This window comes from Anas platyrhynchos, chromosome 1 (genome assembly GCF_047663525.1).
Source record: "Anas platyrhynchos isolate ZD024472 breed Pekin duck chromosome 1, IASCAAS_PekinDuck_T2T, whole genome shotgun sequence".
NCBI classification, from domain to species: domain Eukaryota; kingdom Metazoa; phylum Chordata; class Aves; order Anseriformes; family Anatidae; genus Anas; species Anas platyrhynchos.
The window spans coordinates 139,530,764-139,551,230 of NC_092587.1; the positions used below are offsets into that span (position 1 = coordinate 139,530,764).

Here is a 20,467-nt window from a genome sequence, read left to right on the forward strand (position 1 = left end):
TTGTTTGAGAGTATAAATTCAGAGAGTCTAGAATTTTGTCAAATTCTGAGTTTTGAGTTCAGGCCTCAAGCTTCTCAGAGCAGTTAGCTTCCCCAACTACTTCTGTTAGTTGATCACTTAGTTCTTTTGATATTTGAGAACACTGAAAGCAGATTGAAATTAATCCAAAAAAAAAAAAAAAAGGCAAACTAAACTTGTGATCACTGAATTCATGATACTCTTGCACCTAGTTGTTCTCTAATACTTCTATTACTTATGAAAATAAGCCTAAAATAGAATTAGTTCTTCTAGATCCGTCTTCTGGTAGGGAAATCTGACAGTTATAACATCCAGGAATAGCTAGGTGCTACAATTTTAGTAACACTTACGTCCTAGGAATGAATTGAAAAGTAATTCTTCTATAGCTGCCCAGTTCCCCATGCTGTCTGTTTCTGTTTATAATTTTATTGTATCTGCACCTAAGTCCAATTGCTGATACTCTGTGTAAGGGTCTCAGTATACTACTTTCCATTTGTTCTACATTGCTTAATGAACCTTTATCTTGCCCAGTTGGTAGAAGTTGGTTACTCACAGGATTCTGTAGTTGGAGCTCAGGCATAGTAATTTCTGCTTCCCATTCATTTTAACAAGATTATACTGTTTAGAGTATTATTCTTGTCTCATTTCTTTTTTCAGTTGTTGCTATTGAGAACTGTTTCAGTATGTGATTATTTCCTGAGACCACAGTTAAATTTTGATCTTGCAAAGTTCATCTCTTCATCTTCCCACTTGAGAAATTTGTTTAAAACAAACAAAAACCACCAACAACAAAACAAATAAAAACCAACAAAACCACAACTGGAATATTGGTTTATGGGGAACATTAAAACCCGTTTGTTAGAAGCAAATTTAAATGCCTAGGACTATCTTCTATTTGTTTTATGCAGTTTGGAAAAACAGTCACCACTCTTGAGTAGCCTTTCACTTCTTTTATTTATTGTTTGCCATATACTTGTTACAGCTGGTTTTGAGATATGAGGAAAAATATGGTTACAGAATCAGTGACTTACAAGTGAGATCACACTGGAGTGAGCTTTAAAAAGGGTGGGGAGTATAAAGCTTGAGCATTGCAATGATTCTGGTCGTGACATACTATGAAATCTTACATTCTGTATCTAAAAGATAAAATAATGTTTGCCTCAGAAGTTGCAGGATGTAAGGGTTTGGTGGGGAAAAAACATGCACTGTTTTCCTTGTAAATGTTGTAGTTTCAGTGCCTAGTGTCCTAGTTTCATTGGGAAGGGAAGGGGTGTTTTAAAATGGTTTCTCACCTGGAACATTTATAATCTGCAGCTTTGTTCGTCTGCTATGTTAAGATAATTCCTAACTAGTAGTAACTATGTCCTAGATCTGTTAAAAGAAGCTTGTTTCTCTTTTGGGGGCTCATAAAACCAAAATGTTTCTGCTCTGGCACTCTCAAAGCATGATTTGATTAAGAACTGTTGTCCTAGTTCTCCAAAACCCTTAAGCTGTGCTTCTTAAGAGAGATGAACTGTATTTGAAAGCAGATGAAGGAAGAAGTCTAACTCACAGAAACCTACTGTAAAGTTACAAATGGCATTTTTAAGAAAGCACAGTTAAATTCTGAGTTTATTGCAGCTCTACTGTGGTCTTTGCCAGTCTACATAAATATATATGCTAGGGAAGATGCTTGCCATGCAGCCTTTTTCATCCTTTCTTTTCTTTAGGGAAAAGTAGTTCACCAGAGCCTGAACATTATGAACTCCTTCTCTCAGAAAGTGAAAATACAACACATACGCTCCCTGTCTGAAGATGTAAGGTTTTATTATAAAAGGCTAAGAAGCAATAAAGAAGATTTAGAGCCAGGAAAAAAATCAAAGGTTTGTGCTTTGCCTTATTTCTACAAGTTCACAAATTCTGTTTTTTAGCACAAGTGTCCTGTAGTCAAATCTTCTTCCTTCTTTCTTTGGTCATCAGATTTATTGTGCAGTTTCTTAATTGGTCTGATTTTACCTGTTTTGCAGATTGCGAATATTTATTTTGATCCTGGTTTACAATGTGGGGATCATTGTTATGTAGGATTGCCTTTTCTATCAAAATGTAAGTAACTGTCACCTTTTTAATGAAAATAAAAAACAATTGTTTCCTGCTTAAGCATTGATTTTACATGAAGGGTTTAAAAATGTTATGTTTTTAAAGCGGAATCTAAAGTTCAGCACAGCATATCAATGCAAGATGATGTGTGGGATTCTGACTGGGATTTGCATGAGAACTTATTCAAAGCATGGACAGAAATAAAAGAGAACTCAAGCCATAGGTAAGTGTTTTATGCCTGTTACTTCCTCAGATGTTAAATCACTAGATAATTCTGTTACATGTCATATTATAAAATACAGATTTATTTTATATATATATATATATATTGCAGTGCTCTATGAGAGAGGGTCAAGGAGTTACTTGGCCTTCTGTGCAAAACCTTGAAGAGAACATGTATGTTTAACATTTTACTACTAATAATAATAATTTCCTCAAGTCAATCAAAGCCTTAGAAGTTACTATTAACTGGAGCATGCTGCAGTTCTTTAAAACATGGCAACAGCAGGACAGTCTCTATTCTGCAAAACTTTCCTAAAAGAGATTATAGTGTTTCTGTAGTATCTCTGTTTAATCTGTTTAAAGTAGTAACCTCAATGTCCCTTTAGGATTTCATAAGGTCTTCTATTGCTACTATTCTGAGATCATTTCAGGGAATTGTCAAATTGTCTGGTATTTCTCCTTGAGAGATGCTAAATAAAAAGTCATTAATAACTGCTATCTATTTTTTTAGAAAACTCTGTAGGCTTCTATATACTTCTTAAACATCTGTTTTCTAATATGTAAAGCAATTAAGCTTCAAGAGATGTTTACTGTAACAGCAAGTGTCTTTGGTGGTGATAACATCTAGACTATCATTTCAAAAAATGTGTACATATTTGCAGAAAAACAAAATGACTATGTAACTAAATAGAGTAACAAAAACATATTTCCTTTATCACTTTTTTGATATAATGTTGATATAGTAATAACACATGAATAAAATTGATGTAAACAGAATTCTCTACAGAATTGCCTAGAGTAAGAAGACAGTAAAGGAATATGCTATTAAAAACTACTTCTGACTAAGTTGCAGTTCTCGTGAATATATAATGCTTTTTAAAGAGTGTTAAAATCAACCCACTATCCAAGCACAGGAGAAAATGCTCCTGAATACAGAGGGTTTCTGACTTGAGTATTTAGAGTCTCTCCAAAATATGTCTCTAGGTTTGAAGTGTAGTGTTTGGTCTGTTTTGCTAACAGGAGAGCTCAATACTACTAATCTTGTTTCAGCTCATGTTGGAAAGCTTGTTGGGGGAACAAGAGTCAAGTCTGTTGTACAGGTTGGCTAACAGCAAGGGACTTCATTCACTTGTGAAAATTGTAGCTTACACCAAGTGGCTAATTCATTAAGATTTCATTAAGATTTGTTAGATGGGAGTATAGGCACATATTTCATGGTTTCCACTGCAGCTAACACACATCAGATTTACTGTACTTTACGCTTGTACAGTTTGATGGATGCACAGTATGTCTTCTGGGTAGTGGATATCTGAATGTTGTGTTAGAAACGCACTGTAGTAGGGCTGATGTTTTTCCTTTCTACTATTTATACCTTTGCAAACTGTCATAGTCAACCACTGTTATATAATCTCTCTCAAACTTTTAAAATATATTTGGGTTTATTTCTGTTTAATGATCTGAATCTCAATCATATTCTCAAAACTTGTTTCTGCAATAGTAAGAGCTAGACATTTTCTCACAAACAATAAAAACTGTCTCACTGTCTAGAGACTACTAATGTGAGAGAAATACTGAAAGATTAGAGATACGGTACAGAAGTCCTTTTGTCTTTTCTGCTCATCTTTATCCATAAATAGGCCCTAATAGAATTTAGAACAGATGGATGTTGACAACAATATTTAAATTGTGAACATCTTTAGAATTTTTCACTTCATCTCCTGGAGCATATTTGGGGGTTTCTATTGCAGTTTTTAATAGCAGTAAATATGGGCAGAGTTTAAATTTGATTGTGTACAAATGTGATATATTATTTTTCAAACTAACACTGTTTTCAGAGTACTCCTAAGCACTCTGCTTTTTACATGGTTGTTTTTATCCAGGCTTTTGCCATTTTACTCCTGTAAAGTAAGCTTTGTAACTATTTTTCCAGACTGAATGCTCTATTTGAAGTTGACACAGACCTTCAGAAAGATGTCCGGTTGAAAATTACAGCAGAAATGGCCTGGCCTTCCATACTCAGTTCACCACGCCAGTTAAGCTTCCCACTCACCAATACAAACAGTTCATCAGTAAGTTATTTTGTTGGTAGTACCATTTTAAAAAATATTTTTAATAGCTTCTAATAGCTTTTTAATAGCTTCTGCATTTTTAATAGCTTCTAATTACAGTTAATCAAATGTAAGCTTTACAAAAAATTCTGTTTCTGATTAGGAAGAAGAAATCTTCCTAGAAAATCCAGCTGATGTTCCTGTGTATGTTCAGTTCCTTCCTGTAGCCCTGTATTCTAACCCATCCACATTTGTTGATAAAATGCTAGAACGGTAAGTATTGTCTTAGAGTGCAAAGGGTATTTTCACTGTACAGCAAAATGCATTTTACAAAAAAATGCACACTGTTCATAGTGTTGTCCACTTCTAGAATTTGTATCATTAGTCCAGTTGGGATATGAATCTAGGGTGAATTCCCATAGAATGTTTTAGCTCAGCAAAAATGTTTACTTTTTTTTCCTTAACTTCAGGGGGTGAGGGGGGAAATAAAGTAAGTCAAGTGATTCTGTCAGCTGCATTTTGAGTCCTACCATAAGCTATTGATTTGTGCTAAAGTCTGTACTTAGTATAAGTGTGTTGCTATCTTCAATTATCTGGGAAACAAAAAAAAAGAACAACTTCCATGTGTTTCAGGTTTAATTTGAGTAAGCCAACTAATTTCAATCTGAGGACTCTAGAGTTCCAAGTCTTCAGAAATTGTGTAAGTATTTCATTACATTCTTTAGATACATTTTTATTGTTTTCGAAAGAGTTCAGTCATACATGTGTTGAATTTTAGAAGGATGTGTGTGGATATTGTGTATATACTTGGGAAATGAGAAAAATATTTCTTCAAATATAACAGTTACATTTTAACTTTGCTTCTGTTACAACAGAATTGCAAAAGTTGCAGGAAACTATTGCTTTATTAATTCTCTTACTGATACAGGATTATTCAGTCTTATGCTTGGTAGTTCTAAAATTAGCAAGGTACTGAGTTTTCCATTGTTTTGTTCTTTATGTTAAAGTATTTTTTTAGTATTTTGTGTACAACTTAACGCATTTTTTTTGTATAGAGTATGCCACATCCTGAACACTTTCCTTATCCAATATATAGACACTTTCCCCTCCGTTTGTTTTATATTAGCAATAGTTTTGTTAGCAATTTAATGCTTGCAATGCATCTAAAAGCAAACTACGCAAAATATACTTTTTTCAACAGATCTTCTATTCTAAGTTTGTCTTTTTCCTTTTTTCTTTACTCCAGAAAGACAATATTTTAAAAATGTTTTACTAGTGGGACATTTTAAAGGTAGAAAACGTTACATAATGGCTTAATGTTAATTTAGTATTTAAAGCTATACATTTAAAACCTTCTCAACTCCCAGTATTAGAGTTTTATGAATCCACATGTGTATAGTTTAGCTCCATTCTATCTTGCTGTGTTCTACCACTTGTCAAGCAGATGATTTACTAATACTGAATTTATTGTGCTAAAAGTCTTTTTTCTTTTAAAAAACAAAAAAGTGTGTTCCATTTGGTAGTACACTTGTCTATAACATAATTTTCTATCTAAATGAAAGTTCTATTAAATATGTGTTAAAAATTCCTTTTTTTTCAAGTGTTGCTTTTGTTTTCCCCATTCTTTTAAGGTCCAGCCATTACAGAGCACTGTAGGCCTTACAAAGGGCTTGGCTCGTCATTCAGTTTTAAGCCTATTATTAAAACCTGGTGAGAGAAAGTCCGTCAAAGTAAAATTCACTCCAGTTCTTAATAAAACTGTTTCATCGTTAATTGTTATCAGGTATGGTAGATATTTCTGAAATGAGTTTGAGTTTCTGATACGTCTTTATTTACTTGTATAATCATACTTACTGTCAATAAGAAACTATCACTCTTACAAGAGTAATTGTAGAATCATGTGTCTGGAGAAAAATTTACTTTAAATGTAATTTTGACATGTTTTGCAGTAGTTAAGCTGTATTTGACATGTACTTGCTAATACAGATATATTAGCATAGCTATAGTTTGACTCAATTCCTTAAATACATCCTGTACTGCTTTGAAAGTAGAGTATCTAGTTATAGATGCCATTTGCAATGTAAGTTTGCAATTTCAGTTTTTCCCTTCAAGAGGAATTTTTCCCTTTAAGAGTTTGTGTAATTATTTACCTTTTGTGTCATGTGATACTTTGATATGATGATGAAAGAGAAATTATAACTAGTATGTCATTGTTCTATTAATTGTATGCTTCGTTATATTAATTGTATGCTTCATTCTATTAATTGTGTGCTTTCTTAGGCTTTAGTCTTTCAAATGCTATATACATGGCAATTCATACTACTTCTCTACAGTGGGACTGCTTATATTTCTGTCTTTCAGGACTAGGATATAGCTTTGTATTCTGTAGAGAAGCTTGCAGAAGCAATAGACTGCATAACCCTTTCATGAGTGTTTCCAACCCCCCCCCCCTTTTTTTTTGCATACAGAAATAATTTGACTGTAATAGATGCCATAATGGTACAAGGACAGGGAACGACTGAGAGCTTGAAGGTTGCAGGCAAACCTCCTGGTCCTGGAAGTTCTTTACGCTTTAAAATCACAGAAGCACTATTAAAAGACTGTTCAGAAAGTGAGTACTTCGTGAACTACTGTGCTGAACAGAAAATAAATGACATTTTACATGTGCAACTTAAAATATGTATGTGTGGAAATGTTTTTTTCCCCTGTTCTAGTGTGCCAGAATTTTTTAACCTTTAAACACATTAAAATTGCTTCTTAATTTAGACAGAAAATGGTATATTCGATCTTTTCATTTTAACATGAAAATTAGAAAATCTGAAAATGTTCAGAATCTGCATGCATATGGCTAAAAAGGAAAAGGGAAGGATATGATGTTCCTTGATTCCTTGATGAAAATTAAATCACAGGCAAAATCTTCTCTGGGGTCAGAGGTTTTCTGCTCCATGCCCCAGGCTTGCTTCTGAGCAGAGGGCCAAGAGTTCCTGTATTTCTAAAGGAACTAGTAAAAGCAGTGTAGTTTTTATCTGATATTAAAATCTGCTTTATTGCTTTACAGATTTCCAGGTGTATTTACAAGATACGTCATTAATTATTGTCTGAATTTTTTTTGAGAGGATGAGTAAAAAAAATAAATAAATAAAATTTTAAAGTAAAGCTTAGTCATTACTTAGTCATGTTGTGAGGTAGGGATTTTTTTTTGCTGTTGTAGCTCAACAATGGATTTCACTTCTAAGGCACAAAAAGTAAGTTTTAATACTCCAAGTGCTGAGACTTTTCACTGAATACTACTACACTAAGCAGTACGTCACAGAACTTTACAGCTGAGATACGTTTTTGTTTTTTTTCTGAGGTAGCGCTATCACATTTCGAGGTTTTGTTTTCTTCCCTGATGAGTTGGAATGCACAGGAGTTTGGTAACAAAAATCTATTCTGTCATTTATGTAAAGGTTTCCATAGGCCCTGGTGTAGAAGATGTGTATAGTCAAGGATATCCATTTAGCACAATATTAATTATTTTTCCCTGTTTTTTCCAGAAATGAAATACAAGGAACCAAATTTCACGTTGAGAAGAACATTTAAGGTGGAAAATACAGGGCAGCTGCAGATTAATGTGAAAACCATGGAAATCAGTGGCTATACATGTGAAGGATATGGATTTAAAGTAGTTAACTGTCAAGAGTTTGCACTAAGTGCCAATGCCTCTAAAGACATTGTCATATTGTAAGTATTTTTTTCTTCTTACATCTAAATAGTCATACCTGAGAAATTCTGTGTACCTATTTGTTTTTAGAGGAAGTGAGTGTCGGTTAAATTCTAAGGTTTTTTACTTAAGCTTTGAGTATTTTGTTTTTGTGTTGTGTTTTTTTTTTTATAAAACACAAAACACGAAACCTCTCTCTCTTCTTGCAAACAATTACTTGATTTTTAAAGAACTTAAGTTTTCATGACTGTCTATAGAATTACTTTTGATATTATCCTGCATTGGAAAAGGGCTATATACAGCTTTTTATACGCTTCCTTCATTTGGGTTACGAATGTACATGAGCTGGAGATTTATGTATGTTTTTGGTGCATTGCAGTAGATACAAAAGTGCCTTTAGTGTAAGGGTTAGCACCACAATGCACAGCATTTCAGTCTTAAATATTATATCCGGTATCTTAATGACAACAATTATTTAATTCTGCCAGTTTTTATTGTAAAAAAGTCTGCATCAAAAATTATTCTTTAACATTGCTTCGATTTAAAGCTAGCTGTTCATAATACAGTATCTAAATAGTTCAGGAGATGGTACTGTTATGCAAGAGAACATACAAGATATTACAGGCAGTGAAACTTGGCTAGTATTTCTGCAACAATCTTAGTTGGAGACAGGAACGTAGCAATGTTTTGAAAAGGTATGCAATTTTGATTTAAAAGTGAAATGTTTAAAAACTTTATAGCTCACATAATGATCAGTTCCATTGCTTAGTTATAGCCATTGTTGTGGTTTGGTTTGTTTTTTTTTTTTTTTTTTTTACTACATTTATAGCTCCTTTTTTAGCAGATTTGGTTAAAACTTGATTTCAGTTATATAGTTATATTTTCCTATGGTATATCAGGGTAACCTAGTATCAGATATGTTAAGCATAAGTGTTTATGAACTTTGAACGCATCTTGAGGTATTTGAAAGGTATTCATAAGTATTTGTAAGCTAATTGTGTGGATGATTATTACTTGTACTGCTAGGATTATTTGTTGTAAATATTTGAATGGAATCCCAGTCATGACAGTAATTGCAGGGGTGGGGGTTGTTAAATGGCTGAATATTATCTCAAATTTTTGTGCTGCTCAAATGACAAGTTCTAACATTATTTACTTTGTTTTCAGGTTTACACCCGATTTCACTGCTTCCAGAGTAATTCGTGAATTAAAATTCATCACTGCAGGAGGCTCTGAATTCGTATTTATCTTGAATGCATCCCTTCCATATCATATGTTAGCAACATGTGCAGAAGCACTACCCAGGCCCAACTGGGAATTGGCACTGTACATCCTTACCTCAGGAATAATGAGGTAGTGTGTATATGTTTGTTCTTATCAGTATATGTGCATGAGGTACCACCATTTGAATACAGATTCAGCCAAACTTGAATCAAATCAGGCAGAAGAGCACTGCTAACCGTATATTTGTGTACAGGTTGAAGCATCTTTCTTGAGTATTGTGCTTTAGAAAGATATGAGGCAATGGCTGCAGTGAGCTTAGCAGATGCCTTGGATGAATTTAACTTTGCTGCCACTTGTAAGTGACAGGCAACTGGTGATACTAAAAATGGAGTTTCTGAGAACCTGAAGGGCATTGTATTGGTGCACTTTTTTTCCCCTCAGTGACACGTTTGCTATGACTGGTTGAAACTTGAGTTGAAAGTTCCATTGTGTTTTCCTAGCCTAACCTCTACCTATTTTTTTTAGTCTGAAGTGGTTTTCCTGTGTGTTGCAAATCTGAAGCATTATCCAAAGCCTTCGCAGCAAATTAGGGGTGTAATATTCCTGCGTTTTTCAGATTAAGATACTGTTTTTTCCATTTTGCTACACTGCATTATATAAATATTTGGTGAAGCTCTTTCCTTGTCTAGGGATTGATAAAAGAAATAGAGAAGATAAAGCTTTCTTCTTTTTCTTTTTTATTCTTCAGCACTTTACAAAGTAATGCAGTGTTTTTATCTTATTTTTCTTCTATGTATCTGCTTAGTTTATTGATAGAGTGAATGTTTGCCAGCTCCTAAGTGTAGTTTGTAATTTTATGTGTACTGTATTTATTAATTAGCCTTCACAAAATGATACAGAATACTAATCCTTTCACTCACTGTTTTTTCCTGCAAGTACAAAACTCAACAGCGAATTAGAGGAGTCCTAAGGTGACCATTTCATATTCCAAGGATTGGGTGCACAGATGGCCTCTAACTTTCAGGAAGTCATAATACAGAGTTTTGCTTGTTGCCACTAATATAGTTCCATATTATCTGTTATCCCTAATTTCTACAAATGAAAAACTCGAGTTTGTTTAGTTCATCTTTCTCTTTTAATAAAATATTGTCTGAGGTGCCTTCCCTAAATTACTGCTTGGCATGTATGGGTACCATACTTGTGGCTCCAAGTTTTCAAGTCCAACTTGATAGGCCTTGTGTGAAGGACCCAGTCCTATTTATGAACTTACTAAGGATGCATAGTTTGCTCCAGGCTAAAACTTTGAGGGGAAACAGGTGTTACTAGCAACTGTGTCTAGAACATTTTATTCCCCACTGCATGGTGTTCCTCACACTAGTTTAAATGACATAAATACCCTAGGCTAGTTATCTTTTTCTATTATTATAATCAAAGAAGCAAATAAAAAATGGACTGTTGCCACCACAGCAAGACAGGAAAGTGCAGTTAAAAAGACCACAAAGCAAGACTTGTTCTGTGTGTTTTTTTTGGTTTTGTTTTTAATTTCAAAGCTGGTACTTGCTTATGAAAACAAAGTTTACTAACGTAAAGGGAGCAGAGTGCTTATACAGAATGGACCAGCACTCGTACACTGAGGGGTGTGGTATGCAACCCCTGTGTGCTCCATCTCGAGTCTGTATGGCACTATAGAGATGTAATACTCTTGTTGGTATCAGTCTCGTGAAACTTTGAGATAGCACCATGGATTATACTTTAAAAGTGAATGAGGTCATACCTTACTCTTTATGTTCCAAAAGTAATTGTACATTTGATGGTATAGCACCCAAGGCAGGCGTCGCTCTCTTGCGTAGGAGTTTGTGTAAGCTTGTCTGAAAACTTCCCTTATTCACCTTTTCTGTCGCTTGTTGACACTTCGGATGAAATTTATATTGCCTACCATCTGCTGTCAGGTTATATGTCTGCGATCCTTTTTAATTCCTGGGGTGGAAAAAAGCACTGATAACCAGCTATAAGCAGCTGAGTTGGTATCCAGAGTTCCTTGCATTTTGCTGACAGTTAAAACTTAAGATGATACCTAGACTAAATTTCTTCTAGACAGCTAAAGTTAAGCAAGAGGTATCTCATCCTATTCTGTGAACTGATGCTCTTTCATACATTTGGCTGACAAAAACCAGCAGTCAGAACTGAGAACAGAAACTGAAGTTGCTAATTTGAAGTTATTTTTCCATAAACCTTCTAGGGTAATAGGCAAGGCAATCTTTAGTAATCAACAGTGTGTCTCGTACCCCCACCATCACCCCAAAATTCCCATCTTTTAGAGGATGTACTCCATAGCACTGTGCTGAATGTCTCCGCAGTGATTTTATGGCTTCATCAGAAATACAGTTTGCTGCAGTGTGTTATGTAAGTGGAGAACTCCTAAACACGACTGCAGCAGATGCAATTAGTTGTAAAACTTGACATAATAATGCTAAATTTTAGTTCTCTGAACAGCAGCACAATTATCTATGGAGGATCTCTGCTTTTAAAACGGAATGACACCAGCAGTCTGTGAGAGCTGCTGGCCACTTGGATGCCATTTTAATATTTTGATTGTATCTCTTTAAAATTTGGGTTAATATAATTGGGGACTTCATATCAGATTTGCATCTTTAACCTCTATTCTCAGTATTATTGATGTGCATATTATGCTAGACTTCTGTGATTTATGTTTCTGTTAGGCAGAAATGTGGTTTGGATGCAGTTTTCAGCTTTTTTATGTAAGATACAAACTTTTCATCATGTGTAATTAACGTCATTAACCTTAAAATACTCAAAACATAGAAATACTTAAATGACTGCCTCTCTACTCCGCAGTGTGCTCTTTCTCTTGGTAATTGGAACAGCCTATCTAGAAGCTCAAGGAATTTGGGAGCCATTTAGGAGACGCCTGTCTTTTGAGGCCTCAAGCCCACCATTTGATATGGGAAGGCCACTTGATCTCAGGAGAATAGTTGGAATTTCATCTGATGGAAAGTAAGTACATGTTTCTTTTTTTCTTTTTCTTTTTGCCTTTTTATTTTTTCCTCTTCAGTTATAAGGCCAGTTAAAAAGTAATACGTTCTTTTGAACAGATGAATGAATTATTAGTCTCCCATGGGTGGAAGATGAGTTCTAAAATGGACTTTGTGGTTGAGAGGATTATTCATCTCTTTCTGAAAACAAACTCTATAAAATTTTCTCGTTATGCTCTAGAAAAATGGGAGGTATAAACTGCAGAAAAAAAGCAGGCCAGAATTTCCTACCTTTGGGGTCTAATTTTTTTAAAGGCAGGCTTCTTTTCTTCCATTAATCTTGAATACCATCTTACTTTTTTTGTTCATATGTACAGTGAGCAAGTGAACAGGAAATGGTAAAAACTACTGACTTGTCAAACAAGTTCTCAACCTTTTTATTGATTATTTGCCAAGAACAGTGTAGTTAAAGGTTTCTTTTGGACATAATGATTCTTTTTTTCATGTGGAAGAATGGAAACATTGTGGAGTACATTTAAACATTTGCTGTTCTTTCAGCTTGAATGCACCTGGATCGGATTCCAATCACGGCTCGTCCAGAGGGATCTATGGAGCAGGCAGTTCATCTTCACGATCCAGTGCAGGAAATCATAAACAATGCAATGCAACAGCACACCTTCACAGCAATAGAAGTGCACCTGATGTTGAAAACATCAAATCCAAAAACAGTTCAAGCATACCTAATAGGACTTCAGCACAAGCAGCTTCCGTGCAAACAGTGAACAGAACGGGCCCCTTTACCTTGGATTCAGGTGCCACATCTCAGACTCATGCTGCAGGCAAAAGAGCCAAGGGCACGAGGCAGAACCAGCAGCCAACGCAGCAGCAGGCACCAGCTTTGGCAGAGCAGCCCCTCCAGCAAGCCCCAGCATCCGGGCCCCAGCAGCAAGAGCAACAGACTGAAAGTGCTTTGCCACAGCTACCACTTCTCAACACACCTCATGTCGAATGTGCCAGCAACAGAAGGCACAGCTCAGAGGACTCAGATCTCACTGGGCTCATAGAAACTATGGAAAAAGACTTTGACCACCCAGAAACCCCGTCCCCAGATGTGTTTACAGAGCAGCCCCCATCTCCGCTAGCAAAAAACAAAGGTAATACAATTCTGTATTTTTTAACAGGATGATTCATTATGTAAGCCACAGAACAAGATTTAATCAACTGTAAAGGTCATGTTTTCATAGTGTGGAAGGTAATAGCTCTTCCCTACTCTTCTGTATGCATCTGTGTCTTGAAACACTTCCTCTTTCTATTTTACAGCAGTGAAGTTCTCCATGTAGTGCTAGATTTTCCTGCACATTTTTTGGAACGTTTTGGTGAAAGCAAATGTGAATATTTAGACATCTGACCCTCTAAAGAAGAAAATGATTTTGGTTGCAGCCCCTTCCTCTGTGGGATTAGCATCAATCCCTCCCACCTCCAACTTTTGTACTTGGAGCTGGGGGTTCAGGAAAGGACAGAAAGAGGAGGAGAGATCTATAAACCTTTGTGGTATTGTTCAGGAATGGAATTCTTCATGCTCAGGCTTGCAGTTGTTTTTAGAAAATCCTTGATGTCAGGTGGTCAGCAGATTAATATGTTACCGTTATCTCTGTATGAGGTTGGAGTTGAGTTTTAATTCTTTATGGATCTTTTCAGTTGTCTAATGCTTTAAATAATTTATTGGATTTCATACATCAGATATTTTCGTATCTTAAACATACATGTTACTATAATCACTTTGTTAGAGTATAACTTCTTACTCTGCTTTTTTGAATTAGCCATTTTAGTTGACCCAGAGTTATGTTGTTAGAAATTTAATCCTAATGTGTTTCTTTCTAAATAATTTTTCACTTGATCCTAGCAATGTTGTGCAGAAACGGTACTGGTACTATTTAATTTATTAGAGATTAAGAAAAGAAAGGTGGGGAAGGTACATCCTGAAGTATGGTCATGCACAACAACAGAAGAAAGTTTCACTGTTTTTAGTAATGAGCAGGATGTGATGTTGCATTTGGACTTTCAAATGGGACACTGAAGTGATGCGAGGTTTTGGGGTCCTACTGAAGCATGCTGCTACTTTGTGTTTTGTTTTTTAATTTAGCTGAGGGATGTGGTAGGAGGAATTAAATAAAAGTGCTCTCAAGAGATAAAACCAGCTTGCCTTCATAAAGGCTAAATGGTACTCCAACTAATTACATGACTATAGGTAGGTTTCATAGGTAGCGTCTATGTTAGCAAATAGTGCAGTACTGGGGCTCCACAGAGCAAAACGGCTGGTAGAGAGGGTGCAACATCTTTATGGAGCGCATGTCTGAGGGGATTTACAGTGGACTGGTCGAGTCCATTTACTCGAATGCCAGAGAGGGTTGGGAGTGTTTGAGGAGTGCATCTTCCATTTGTAGTTCAGTCCAAAAAAACTGATTCTTGCACTCCAAAACTGCTGTACAGTGGAGCTGCTACACAGTATGTGGGGACACCTGAGTTTCATTTCAGAAACATTCCTGACCAAGTAACATGGGTTATATATCTACATTAACATTTTTGCACCTACAGCAGTTTCTAGCAGTCTATGTATTGGAAACTTGTCTTAGCAAGTAGTTGCTCGTAAGTGTTTGATGGACCTTTGATTACATTTTTCAACCATATTTAAGTACGTTTTCTTGAGATAGATGCTTCTATTGACCTGTCTATCAGTTTGGAAAGCTTTCTAAAAAATGATGAAATACTTCTTTCTTTATCAATCTATATGGGAATCACTTTCTGGCACAACTTTGATTTTTATGTTTTTTCCAACTTTCTCCTGATTACAAATGCATTCAGGTAAATTCAATTCTTTCTTCCTATTACGGAGCCTTTTCATCATTTGTGTTTTAGCATGGTGGTATGGTGAATATTTAAACATGTTATGTATTGCAAAATATATAATGAGGGTTTTTTTTGCAATTCAGGTAGGTTTTTTTTTGACTTCTTTACCACCTCAGATCAATAAATAAGATTAGTTCATGTGGACTTCTTTTTGGGTAAGCTTTATATGAAACCCCGGCATTATCTATAAACCATAACTAGACTTTGAGAAGCTCAACACATGAAATAAAATTTGCCTGTTTCCATTGGCCCTCTTCAAAAATATAAACTGTAGGGGAAGTCCCGTATCTGTCTGAATCTACATACACATACCGATCGTTTTCTTTAGATAAATAGCTAGAGCCAGTTGCAGACATTTGCAGAAACAGCAGCTTTTGAACTAAAATTCTATGTCAGAATATCTTATGCAGGATTTCAGTGTTGTTTCACGTTCCTAATACATGGGTCCTAGTAGACTGCTGCGAAGGCTACACTAGATTTTTTGTTAAACAGCTACTTTGTGCTGCATTTTTGTTTTATGACTGCACTTCAGATTCGTTTTTGCTAATGATGAGCATTAAACTGCTCAGCAATCCTGAATGTAGACTAAAGTTGATGCAAATCTTATAATGAGGCCTTTTGACGCAAAAGTAGAATACCCCCAACAAGTTAACAAGTTTGAAGTTGACCTCCATAAAATTTATGTACAGACCTATTTGTATTTACACTTCTATTTGCATTCACGTTAAAAAAAAAATAAAATGATATATATATATATATATATATATCAACAATGTTTTTATTGTTACTGATACTGAAAACACTAAGTCTGAAAAAGAAAATATGAAGACACTGCCCTTTGATATGTACTTGGTATTTACTAAAATACTGAAGGGAAATTTGTTTTGGTACAAACTGTCCCTGAGAGACACATTGTCAAGTTAAATATGACAGCTACCGTTGTTCTTCTGCTAAACTGAATTTGGATGTGAGCTGGTACAAATCCCAGTAGGGGTCAAACCCAGTTATTCAGCACAGGTTAAGTGAATCTTGGAGCGAACTATTAAGTCTGTCCTGCAAGCACCGCGTGGCTTATAAATGAAAACGCTTAGTCTGAAGTTTAATATCTAAAAGATCTTATTGGTAAGGGCATATATTATGTCTAATGAAAGATATGATAAGAGTACTGTGAATGCTCTCATCCTGTGTGAGAATAACGAGAGGCGATGGTAAGATGATGATGACTCTACAGGCACACACAGTTTCTCTGTACTGATGTTTTTCTCGATAACTTTCTTTTCTCCCCAGGAACTTGCTTTATACCCTTCTATTTTGCAAGCCAGGACCTCCGGCTTGATTTTGAAGGTTCTTAAACCTCCACATTTTGAACTTATGCTGGGCTACATTTCAGTTAGCCTGCAGAAAATGCAGGAAAAACATAATTGATTGTTCATGTAGCACTATTTATTTATATGTGGATTGCTTCAAGAACACTTAATGCATTATTTTCCCTACCTTGAGATGCAGTAACACTTAAATGTGTCAAGGCCAATCTGTTTTACAGTCAGCTTAGCTATAGCTCTTAAAACAGTACACCCTGAAGAATAAAACATGTCAAGGAGAGAAAGTTCACTTGGGTGTGAGATTTTCAATTTTCTTTTTTTTTTTTTTTTTTTTTTGGCATCTTTGCCAAGCAAACACTGCTAGTGATCTTTCTCTTCCACTCTAGTCTTACTGTAAGGTTTTGTTTTGTTTTAACTGACAAGCATGCTCAGTGTTTCTGTTCTTCATTTGTTGGGATGATAAAGCTTGTACCAAGTTCTGAAGTTCTTGTTTAAATATAGTCTTACATGGTGAAATGGTCAAACTGAGTCCCAGAAACATAGCAGAGGAGCGCTGCATGTAGCCAGGTGCCCCATGTCTACAGAGAGGCAATGGAGGTAGGGCTCAGGAACATAAATGTAACAGTGGTGATAAGAGTTCTTCAGGTTTGGTATTGCTTGCATTTGGTGTGAAGTGGTTGTAAATGTTTCTGTATCATAACAGAAGATTAACTTCAAATTTTTAATGTATTAGCCTCCAAAATGAAATGAACTAGTCCATCGTAGAGTACTGCTGCTGAAAATCTAAAGTGTCCTTATCTCCCCAGGGAAAGGGAAAACACTTCAGCGGAAGACTAAGCCACAGAAGAAACGGGAAGAAAAGGACAGAAGAGGGAAAGGAAAGCAACAGGAAGATGAACTGAAGGATTCCTTGGCAGATGATGACAGTTCTTCAACCACAACCGAAACCTCCAACCCAGATACAGAACCACTTCTCAAAGAGGTACAGCAGTGCTTGAAAAGAGACTCCTGTGTAGCAGGTGGATCCATCACCTGTTAGAGAGCAGCATGGCGCTTGGGAATAGGGTCTTTTTTTCCCCCAGCCTGCCTTCATATACTATAATACCTAGCAAAGAAAGAATGTTAAAAACCCTCTTTCACAATCCTTGCTTTCACTTCTCAGTCTTTCTCTTTACAAAAGAGGAGAGTGAACAAGCTTGAATCATGTAGTCTCAGGACAAAGTGCCTGAGTGACTACGGTTTGAACAAGCTACCAGTTGTCAGCAGAATTGTGGTAATCATCTCTGTGCATGCTCCTAGCCTATTCTGTGTGCAGAATAAAACACGAGGTATGGACGCTAACTTCACTCAATAGTTAGTGTACACTAAAACAATGCGTTTAATCGGTTACAAAGGGTCAGTTTGCTGGTGGTAACTTGTCAACAGGTATTAATTACCTCTGCGAGTGCAACCAGACCTCTACTATTAGTTTATTCATTGAGCTTACATGCTTCTAGGTAATAAAACAAAAGCTCTTTAACCACTTGTGTAGTGGTCAGTTTGTCATGAATGTTTTCTTCTAAAGCATGTACTATGGAACCAAACAAAGCAAAGGTGGTTGGTGAGAGAAGAAAACAAAGCCTAAGTTCTGGCATGTCTTAAATTTGAACTTTAGAAAAGATGGACATTTCTAGCTGGAGGGGAAAAAATAGTGCATCTACTTCATTTTAAAAGTTACAGTTTAATTTAATTACTTCTGATTTTCAGGATGGCTATTTGACTGTATACACGCATTTGGAAAGTTTTAGAAATGCAGTTAGAAATCAGTAATTGTATGGGGAAGGTGCACTTATTCATTGCTTCGTTGATTAAATCAAGCAGTTTGTTATAAATGGCCTGGACTGCATACAATGGATGCCGTGTAGGTCTCAGTGCAGAGCTAATCTTTTTGAGGCCATGGCTTTGATCTGCTCAGCGTGTGTTAATTTGCTGTTTGGAGAATCAGGAATTTAAAACGTCTAGGAAAAATTGGATAGTGTGCTTTATAAGTATACTTACTAAGAAGTAAAAAGATAACTTCTGTGCTTCAAAATTGCTCTTATTTCCAACAAGCATTCTTTCCTCGGTCCTACTTGCACTGTGTATGTTGCAATGCAAGAGGGACTTCTCGTTTATTTCTCATCATTGTTGATATGCTATTATAATGTCTTTTATAGGAACCTGAAAAACAAAAGGGAAAAGTTACACCAGAAAAAAATGAAAATGAAACAGTGCAAGTGAAACAGAAAAGTAAAAAACTGCTAACAAGTATCAAGAAAGAAATCCCTGTAGATGTGAAAACCAGGTAAGAGTAACGGGTTTGTTACTAAAAAGACATCATGCTTGGAGGGAAGATGGATTGATTTAAAAAAATAATCTGTATTCAACTGTTGTGGCTGCCAGTCTGGCTAATGCCAGCAGCAGATAGCTTCAGGCAGCTTCGTCTTCATTCCTGGTATCAGGGAATATCTGAAGCTTGTAAATAATGAATTATTTGGTGGGAGTATGGTGCGTTAATAATATGAGAACTAAATCCAGAGAAGAAAATCAGGTTAAGCAATGATAAATTTTTTTGGAAAAAAAAAAAAAGTATCACAGACACAAAACAAGGTAAACATTTCTACAGGAGCTTCTAGTGGCAACACTGTAAGCCAGTGTTAGCATGAGTACCTTTAGTTGCTCTTGGTGGAGTTACAGCCATGCAATTCCCTTCATTTTTATCAGAATAAATCAGTGTCTTGGATCTGTTGTTAAAAGATGCTGCTGCTGTCAATCACTTTCCCGCACTGACAGATAACTGATTGCAGCTTTTAGAGTAGAGAAAACAAAGAACCTCAGTCTTGCTGTATCCCGTTCATACTGAAATCTCATTCTGAAATTCTAAAGTCAGACCAGTACTAGAGTGCCACAAGAGTAAGTTTTGCCACATACTGAGGTGTGGTATATTGCGTTGTTTTCCCTGTTGCTGTAGTTAATACTAGACTGAGATTTAGTTGAGTAGTTAGTATACAATCATTTTCTTCAAAACATTTCTGAGAACATTGCCAGGCGAAGTCCCTTTGAATTTTTTTCTTCTTACTGTTAGCTACTTTCCTCTATCATCTACATCACAAGTTTATTACATGTGACAGTATTCAAAGGCTCAAGTAAGAGCTGAGTTGGAATTCTTCTGCAAGAAATGGATAAAGTTTATCCCTGGAAAATTTACAGTGAGACATACATAGCTGGAGAAATAAAAAATAAAAATAATAAAAAAAAAAAAATAGAGCCAAATAAATTTGCTGGTGAGGTGGAATAGTTTTGTCATTGATAAATAGATCATCCTGCGCATTCATGGCAGTAGTTTATGAGGAGCATGCAAGTGGGATGAGAGTAGTAAAACAGCAATTGCCATCTCGTGGTTGCCCCTGCATGATCAAGCAGGTTTTGTAATTGTAGAGCTCCAGGATGAAGGCTGCTCCTGCAAGATGAGTGAGCCATAGTACATATGCGCAGTAGTGTGGGAAGGAAATGAGCTGGGGTTAGGAAGGATGAAAGGGTGGAGCTGTGTATAGGAGAAATACAAGAGATGACAGCAAAACTGTGTTCATGAATAGCTTTGAAGTGAGCATAAGTTTGACGTAAGAAAGCCACAGGAGTCGAGTCTTCCGTAAAACTGATTGTATAGCACACGTGTGTATATATATATATATATATATATATATATAGTTTTTTTAAAAAAGTATAAATTGTACCTTATGTATATAAAAATAAAAAATCCTTCAGCACTTCAGAGAGCAAAAAAATAAATGGATCTTTATTTCTGTTTAGTTCCTTGGAATTATCTTATACTCCCCCACTGGAAAACAAGCAGCGCAAGACCTTTCCATCCAAGATATCTACACAGCACCTCTTGACGAATGGGTCCAAATCAAGAAACCTCCCGAAAACAAGAGG

At 35.8% G+C, this 20,467-nt stretch overlaps 1 protein-coding gene across 1 annotated transcript in view; it reads left to right on the plus strand.

The window, feature by feature from the left end:
* The window catches only part of TMEM131 (transmembrane protein 131), a 96,522-nt gene that overhangs the window by 67,409 nt on the left and 8,646 nt on the right, over positions 1-20,467 (plus strand). The window contains exons 20-34 of the mRNA XM_027446652.3: positions 1,728-1,880; positions 2,025-2,100; positions 2,200-2,317; positions 4,247-4,385; positions 4,528-4,637; positions 4,998-5,064; positions 5,996-6,147; positions 6,833-6,975; positions 7,901-8,087; positions 9,235-9,420; positions 12,148-12,306; positions 12,843-13,438; positions 17,320-17,495; positions 18,709-18,836; positions 20,342-20,466. Of these exons, the coding sequence (XP_027302453.1) occupies positions 1,728-1,880; positions 2,025-2,100; positions 2,200-2,317; positions 4,247-4,385; positions 4,528-4,637; positions 4,998-5,064; positions 5,996-6,147; positions 6,833-6,975; positions 7,901-8,087; positions 9,235-9,420; positions 12,148-12,306; positions 12,843-13,438; positions 17,320-17,495; positions 18,709-18,836; positions 20,342-20,466 (2,515 nt within the window). The remainder of the gene's footprint in view (positions 1-1,727; positions 1,881-2,024; positions 2,101-2,199; positions 2,318-4,246; positions 4,386-4,527; positions 4,638-4,997; positions 5,065-5,995; positions 6,148-6,832; positions 6,976-7,900; positions 8,088-9,234; positions 9,421-12,147; positions 12,307-12,842; positions 13,439-17,319; positions 17,496-18,708; positions 18,837-20,341; position 20,467) is intronic.